This window comes from Schistocerca nitens, chromosome 6, assembly GCF_023898315.1.
Source record: "Schistocerca nitens isolate TAMUIC-IGC-003100 chromosome 6, iqSchNite1.1, whole genome shotgun sequence".
NCBI classification, from domain to species: domain Eukaryota; kingdom Metazoa; phylum Arthropoda; class Insecta; order Orthoptera; family Acrididae; genus Schistocerca; species Schistocerca nitens.
In genome coordinates this window covers 35,682,506-35,690,553 of record NC_064619.1, presented here as the reverse complement: position 1 = coordinate 35,690,553, position 8,048 = coordinate 35,682,506, and the positions used below count along the sequence as shown (strand labels likewise).

Sequence of the window (8,048 nt, the reverse complement as noted above, 5' to 3'; positions counted from 1 at the left end):
ACAGCCAAAGGTGGTCAGGGGACTGACCTACTTAGTCCCAGGACTGGTGGGCACGTACTACTCTTGTAATGCTTACTGATTAGTAATAAGTGTCTCGAGAGGCATTTGTCGTTTTTCGTTTCACCGTGAAACTAACACTGGCTCGCTCTCCGACCCTCCCTCCAGCGTTGGTCCTGGGTGTGCTCAAGGTCTGTAGAAACAGGTACATTCTTGGTAGATATAAAACAGTACCATTTTATTGAAGATTTATTTAAATATTGTAGCAGTTATGGAGACATAAATTATCATGTCGTATCGTATGTGTGAATTAAGTTCACTGTGAAATATTTTCACGAATAAATTATTTTTAACTTTCTGAAGCACAAAGTGCACGAAAAGCGATGACTCTTCAGTTTCCATACTCTCCACTGAATACTTCTACGCTTCTCTCTATCTACTCTTAGCATAGCAGTAGCTCAGATCGCAGGTTACAAAAACAATCAGAAAACGTATTTAACACTTTTACATACATAACAGCATACAACTATGAACAGTAAAGTAAAAGACTTTTCGACAGTAGATCTGTAGATCATACACAGTTCTCTTATTCAGTTAGTAATATGCTTTACAGTAGCTTTTTCTGTAAAGTGCAGAAAGGGCAAATAGAAGATAGACGTATGGGCCCTTTACTAGGAGTGGCTTCACTCACGTTTTTCTTGCTTCAGCTGCGGAATTTTTGAGTCGTCTGGACGGAGCTAGGTAGTTCCGTGGCTTTCAGGTGAACTCACCATTCGTACTCAACCATTCCTTTCAATGACGTATTTCTTTACACCGCACACTGTGTCCACAATGTGTCCGATCTGTCGTCGAAAGGACATTTTCTTGATCGAAGGTTGCTTTTGCTGCAGCTCCAAGTCTGCCTTTGGCGTTGTTCCATTGGCCCAAGGCTGTCTTTCACCGGAGGCAAATATTCCGTAGAAGATGGAACCACAGAAGTAGATTGTGCTCGAGATGAAAAATACAACTCGCCATTCGTCCTTCGTCTGCAAAACAAGAAGGAAAGAGTATCACACTTGTGTAACGTACTATTTTTACAAAGACACAATATCTGTATGCCCCATGTATTGCAGTACGAAGTTACTTTGCTTCTTCATCTCCGAATAACTACTGCAACCCACATCCCTCTGAATCTGCTTAGTGTATTCATCTCTTGGTCTCCCTATACGATTTTTACCCTCCGCGCTTCCTTCCAATACTAAATTGGTGATACTTCGATGGCTCAGAACATGTCCTACCAACCGATCCTTTCTTCTAGTCAAGTTGTGTCACAAATTCCGCTTCTCCCCAATCCTATTCAGTACCCCCTCATTAGTTACGTGATCTATCTATCTATTCAGCATTCTTCTGTAGCACCAGATTTCGAAAGCTTCTATTCTCTTCTTATCTAAACTATTTATCGTCCATGTTTGACTTCTACACGTGGCTCACTCCATACAAATACTTTCAGGAAACAACACTTAAATCTATACTCGATGTAAACAAATTTCTCTTCTTCAGAAACGCTTCCCTTGCCATTGCCAGTCTACATTTTATATCCTCTCTACTTCGACCATCATCAGTTATTTTGCTCCCCAAATAGCAAAACTCCTTTACTACACTCCTGGAAATGGAAAAAAGAACACATTGACGCCGGTGTGTCAGACCCACCATACTTGCTCCGGACACTGCGAGAGGGCTGTACAAGCAATGATCACACGCACGGCACAGCGGACACACCAGGAACCGCGGTGTTGGCCGTCGAATGGCACTAGCTGCGCAGCATTTGTGCACCGCCGCCGTCAGTGTCAGCCAGTTTGCCGTGGCATACGGAGCTCCATCGCAGTCTTTAACACTGGTAGCATGCCGCGACAGCGTGGACGTGAACCGTATGTGCAGTTGAGGGACTTTGAGCGAGGGGTTAGTCTCGCATAGTTTCCTGCCGTTATGTAGACAGGAGTGACACCACCAGCAGTCGACCAATGGGTAACATATTGTAAATTTGTATTATTTTAGCTGTTGTATAATGGAGTCTTTCTGACGGATATCTATAATTTCACTGTGTAAACGCCCATAAGATGACCCCCTACGTCGGGTTGACACCGGTTTCCGGTATGATACTAATAAATGCGATTAAGACTGTTTTTGAATAATGGATTATGCTCGAAATGAGCCGTGTGTTAATCAGAGCCCAAGTCTCCACGACATAGAGTCCACATCTACACGCTCTTCTTCTGAGTCTAAACTGCGAGTCTACCATATCGATGAAAAGTTCGTAGCGGCTGATTGACAAACCTCTTGGCGAGCACACTCTGTCCCCTGTACCTGCATCCCTGCAGTCTTTTACAGCCAGACCTGGTGCGAGCATCGCAACAAACAGCCATCAAAATCACGTTCGGCCTGTCATTCAGATGTATCGTATTTAGTAGGCACGTATGACATGTGCATGGACGCATCGTTTTGCAATATATCTCGCTAGGTAGTTAGAATTCAAATGTCATTAACAGTATTCAGATAATCTTAAAAATAACTAATTAATTCTTGTCATATTTAAAAATTGCAAGGAGCACATCGTTATTTACTATGTAACACTACGCTTTCTCGGCTACAGAGGAAAGGGCAGATCATTAGCATTTATGTGGTCTGTGATACTGAGGCAGGGATCTATTTTTTTTTGATCATGTTTTGATGATCGAAATACGATCTATGTTTTTGTTCACTGCAAAATACCGATTTCTAGAGTATGAATGATGTACATAATATATTGCGGCTCATGACTCACTTAATCTATTATGGTAGTTTCACATACTGTCTGTGTTAATTTGCTTTATATTTACTTTTTAGAAACAAATGTATGACATGTGCATGGATGCATCGTTCTGCAGTATATCTCGCTACGTAGTTAGAATTCAAATATCATTAACAGTATTCAGATAATCTTAAAAATAACTAATTAATTCTTGTCATATTTAACTAATTGCAAAGAGCACATCGTTATTTACTATTTAACACTACACTTTCTCGGTTACAGAGGAAAGGGGAGATCATTAGCATTTATGTGGTCTGTGATATTGAGGCAGGGATCTATTTTTTTGATCATGTTTTGATGATCGAAATACGATCTATGTTTTTTTCACTGGAAAATACCGATTTCTAGAGTATGACTGATGTACACAATATATTGCGGCTCATGACTCACTTCATCTATTATGGTAGTTTCACATGCCGTCTGTGTTAATTATTTATTTCAAGTTTCTGCTACCAGTCACTTTTTATTTTATGCTTAATCTAATATAATGCAATGCGTTTCGAACATGTTTTGTTAATCTTCAGGCGTTTATACATACATACATACATAGACAAATGTTACTTAAAAATAAACAGTCTTAAACTAGGTTCATCTAGAACACTTGGTCGATTGGTTTTTACTGTAGCTGCTGGTGTGGCTTTTGAGTGGAAGGAGGGGAGCAGTGTATGGCTATAAATCGAAATCGGTGATGTCTTCTGCTGGTTCTCTCCTTTGTGGTTGACTATGTATATCACAGCCTGTATAGGATGCAGATAGATTTGCATCAGTTATGTGTTACGAAAATAGTGTGAAAGGCTTTTATATGACAGTTGATCACTTACAATTTCATCATCTTGCTGCTTCACTCGCATCACTGGTGTAATGGCGGAGCTGTTGATTGACATTACACTATTGCACATTAGAATTTTGGCACTGATTGCCAACGTAATTCACTGCACAAATTGCTTCGATGTTATACACACAACAGAAGATGGTGGACTGTAGCATGTGAGTCTGTATCGATTATCGATGTTTTGTATCGATATCTTGGTACTGACAGATTTGTAGTCAATTATTTACTTTGACATATCTTGAATCTATTGAGTTAGAATTGGGTTAACACTGTTGAAGAATTTTGAGTTTTTTAATTCGGTTATTTCATTAAGAATGTTATCTCCATGCTTCGTGTTATGTATGAAAATTTCCATTTCTTCCATGATATCCATTCTTTTACTTTTTCCTATAGTGTGTAAAATTTCGAGGTTGTCTTTGATTTCCAAAGGGTGGCCTGTGTCTTTAATGTGAGTTGCTACTGCTGATTTGTTACATTTATCGACCCTGTAGCAGTCTAAATGTTCTTTGAATCGGGTTCTGAAATTTCCGCCTGTTTGGCTGATATAATATTTATTACATTGGCTGCAAGTAATTTTGTAAATGCCAGATGCATCAAGACTTGTATCTGGCGGTTTTATATTATGAATAAGCTTCCTACTTAGGTTGTTGTTGGTGCTGAAGCTGATTTTTACTTCGGTGTTTTTGAGTAGGCTTGCTAATTTGTCAGATACTATTCCAAGATACGGCATTTTTACATATTTGACTGCTGGGACACTGTCAGTTGTGAGTGTAATTTGATGTTGTTTGTTCATTTTATTTTTTATCTATTGTGACATGGTATTAATTAGAGAAGGGTCATATCCATTGTTTACTGCAGTATATGTTATGGTTTCTATTTCTTGTTGGAGCTCAGCATGTTGAAGTGGAAATTTGTGTGCTCTGTACAGCATTGATCTATAAGCAGCTTTTTGTGGGAGGAGGGATGTGTTGAGGAGTTTGGTATAGTGGTGTCAGTGCCAGTAGGTTTGTAAGTAGGCTGTTTAGGTTTTTTTTATTGGTAATGCCACCTCTGTATGAAAGTGGCTGCTTTGCATTGTTGTAATACTCGCCATTGTAGTGTTAGGCAGCTGGCTGTGAACAGCGCGTAGCGTTGCTCAGTTGGAGGTGAGCCGCCAGCGGTGGTGGACGTGGGGAGAGAGATGGCGGAGTTTTGAAATTTGTAGTACTGGATATCATGAAGTGCTATATATATTATGACTATTAAGGTAAATACATTGTTTGTTCTCTATCAAAATCTTTCATTTGCTAACTATGCCTATCAGTAGTTAGTGAATGAATGACAGAACCACAGGCACATAGACACAGGCAACAGAGCATGCACAATGTCGGCACTAGTACAGTGTATATCCACCTTTCGCAGCAATGCAGGCTGCTATTCTCCCATGGAGACGATCGTAGAGATGCTGGATGTAGTCCTGTGGAACGGATTGCCATGCCATTTCCACCTGGCGCCTCAGTTGGACCAGCGTTCGTGCTGGACGTGCAGACCGCGTGAGACGACGCTTCATCCAGTCCCAAACATGCTCAATGGGGGACAGATCCGGAGATCTTGCTGGCCAGGGTAGTTGACTTACACCTTCTAGAGCACGTTGGGTGGCACGGGATACATGCGGACGTGCATTGTCCTGTTGGAACAGCAAGTTCCCTTGCCGGTCTAGGAATGGTAGAACGATGGGTTCGATGACGGTTTGGATGTACCGTGCACTATTCGGTGTCCCCTCGACGATCACCAGTGGTGTACGGCCAGTGTAGGAGATCGCTCCCCACACCATGATGCCGGGTGTTGGCCCTGTGTGCCTCGGTCGTATGCAGTCCTGATTGTGGCGCTCACCTGCACGGCGCCAAACACGCATACGACCATCATTGGCACCAAGGCAGAAGCGACTCTCATCGCTGAAGACGACACGTCTCCATTCGTCCCTCCATTCACGCCTGTCGCGACACCACTGGAGGCTGGCTGCACGTTGTTGGGGCGTGAGCGGAAGACGGCCTAACGGTGTGCGGGACCGTAGCCCAGCTTCATGGAGACGGTTGCGAATGGTCCTCGCCGATACCCCAGGAGCAACAGTGTCCCTAATTTGCTGGGAAGTGGCGGTGCGGTCCCCTACGGCACTGCGTAGGATCCTACGGTCTTGGCGTGCATCCGTGCGTCGCTGCGGTCCGGTCCCAGGTCGACGGGCACGTGCACCTTCCGCCGACCACTGGCGACAACATCGATGTACTGTGGAGACCTCACGCCTCACGTGTTGAGCAATTCGGCGGTACGTCCACCCGGCCTCCCGCATGCCCACTATACGCCCTCGCTCAAAGTCCGTCAACTGCACATACGGTTCACGTCCACGCTGTCGCGACATGCTACCAGTGTTAAAGACTGCGATGGAGCTCCGTATGCCACGGCAAACTGGCCGACACTGACGGCGGCGGTGCACAAATGCTGCGCAGCTAGTGCCATTCGACGGCCAACACCGCGGTTCCTGGTGTGTCCGCTGTGCCGTGCGTGTGATCATTGCTTGTACAGCCCTCTCGCAGTGTCCGGAGCAAGTATGGTGGGTCTGACACACCGGTGTCAATGTGTTCTTTTTTCCATTTCCAGGAGTGTAGTAAAGGAGTTTTGGCAGTATAATATTAATAAATGCGATTAAGGCTGTTTTTGAATAATTGATTAATCATACTAATCGCTGCTTCATCTCCACAACCATGTTGTCCAAAAATCGAACATAATCTCTCTGGACCACAGTGTAGGTGATGAGTATGGATGTAACAATGAGTGGGAAGACATCAGAGGTAAAGTGTAGTAGAACGAGGAAAGAATGTGGCGCTACTCACCCTATTAGGCACGATGTAGCCGGTGAGTATGGGGCTGATAATGCCCGGGATGGTGCCTGCAGTGTTGGCCATGCCCATCAGAATGCTGGCGTACTGCGGCGCCAAGTCCAGGTGGTTCACGCTGCAATAACGAGGCCGCTCAGTCTCAGCACAAACAGATGAAAACAACAGGCAACAGACACTCCTCCAAAGGCTTGGTTTGGACCATTCTGCAGCGAAACTGCAAGTTACTGTAACATGTTGTGCAAAAATCCACAAAGGACCACACTGTTGGCGCTACATCACTGGAAACAGCGATACCTGTAAAATATTTAGAGATAACCGACTGCAGCGATCTAAAGTGAAACAAGGACATAAAACTAGTTGTATTAAAAGTAGATGTCAAGCTGAAATTTCCAAGGATATAATTTTCCACATTAGAAGCAGCTTACAGAACACTGATTCAGCCCAATCATTATTGTAACTTAATCCTTACCACAAAATTTATTGTGGAGACAGAAGGTTCCGATCGAGGTGGCGCAGTGGTTAGACACTGGACTCGCATTCGGGAGGGCGACGGTTCAATCCCGCGTCCGGCCATCCTGATTTAGGTTTTCCGTGATTTCCCTAAATCACTCCAGGCAATTGCCGGGATGGTTCCTTTCAAAAGGCACGGCCGACTTCCTTCCCCGTCCTTCCCTAATCCGATGAGACCGATGACCTCGCTGTCTGGTCTCCTTCCCCGAAACAACCAACCAACCAACAGAGGGTTCAACGATCGTGGTTCTTTTGGTTACGGGATCGTTTAGTCGGCTCGAGAACGTCATCGAGATGTTTATTAAATTCTAGTGGAAGATTTTAACTATATATGACCATGCAGCTTTGCTAGAATAGAAATGATAATTAAATGAACACCCTAGCTGCAAGCGGCAAACATCTAATAGGCGCACTACGAATGTAGTGTTGTGGACATGTTGGGAATGTGGATCTCACGGGGAGCGTGCAAGGGATAAGTCCCTGCAGACGCACTATCCTCTGTGCCCGCGGTGGCTCAGATGGATAGAGCGTCTGCCATGTAAGCAGGAGATCCCGGGTTCGAGTCCCGGTCGGGGCACACATTTTCAACATGTCCCCAACGAAGTGTATCAACGCCTGCTTGCAGCTAGGGTGTTCATTTAATTATCATTTCTATTCTAGCAAAGCTGCATGGTCATATATAGTTAAAATAAAATATGGGTTCCCGGCCTTTGACCTTCTTGTGTGCGAACGCACACGCTATGCCCGAACTCGTACGGGACTTGGTAGATTAATCTGCCACGAGTAATGAGTATGATGGGCAAACATCTAATAGGCGCACTACGAATGTAGTGTTGTGGACATGTTGGGAATGTGGATCTCACGGGGAGCGTGCAAGGGATAAGTCCCTGCAGACGCACTATCCTCTGTGCCCGCGGTGGCTCAGATGGATAGAGCGTCTGCCATGTAAGCAGGAGATCCCGGGTTCGAGTCCCGGTCGGGGCACACATTTTCAACATGTCCCCAACGA

General features: G+C 44.3%; 1 protein-coding gene and 2 non-coding genes across 6 annotated transcripts in view; 2 read left to right on the top strand and 1 right to left on the bottom strand.

Moving 5' to 3' along the window:
- Positions 1–222: 222 nt before the first annotated feature.
- Positions 223–8,048, bottom strand: part of LOC126263127 (vesicular glutamate transporter 1-like) — a 142,735-nt gene continuing 134,909 nt past the window's right edge. For all 4 annotated transcript variants that reach the window (XM_049960145.1, XM_049960147.1, XM_049960146.1 and 1 more), the window contains exons 10-11: positions 6,524–6,644; positions 223–1,022 (exon numbers count right to left, since the gene is read on the bottom strand). In XM_049960145.1, coding sequence (XP_049816102.1) covers positions 777–1,022; positions 6,524–6,644 — 367 coding nt within the window. In that variant the 3' untranslated portion in view covers positions 223–776. The remainder of the gene's footprint in view (positions 1,023–6,523; positions 6,645–8,048) is intronic.
- Positions 7,542–7,616, top strand: Trnat-ugu (transfer RNA threonine (anticodon UGU)). Its single transcript has one exon. It is a non-coding gene; the product is annotated as a tRNA-Thr (tRNA).
- Trnat-ugu (transfer RNA threonine (anticodon UGU)) lies at positions 7,949–8,023 on the top strand. The gene has a single exon. It is a non-coding gene; the product is annotated as a tRNA-Thr (tRNA).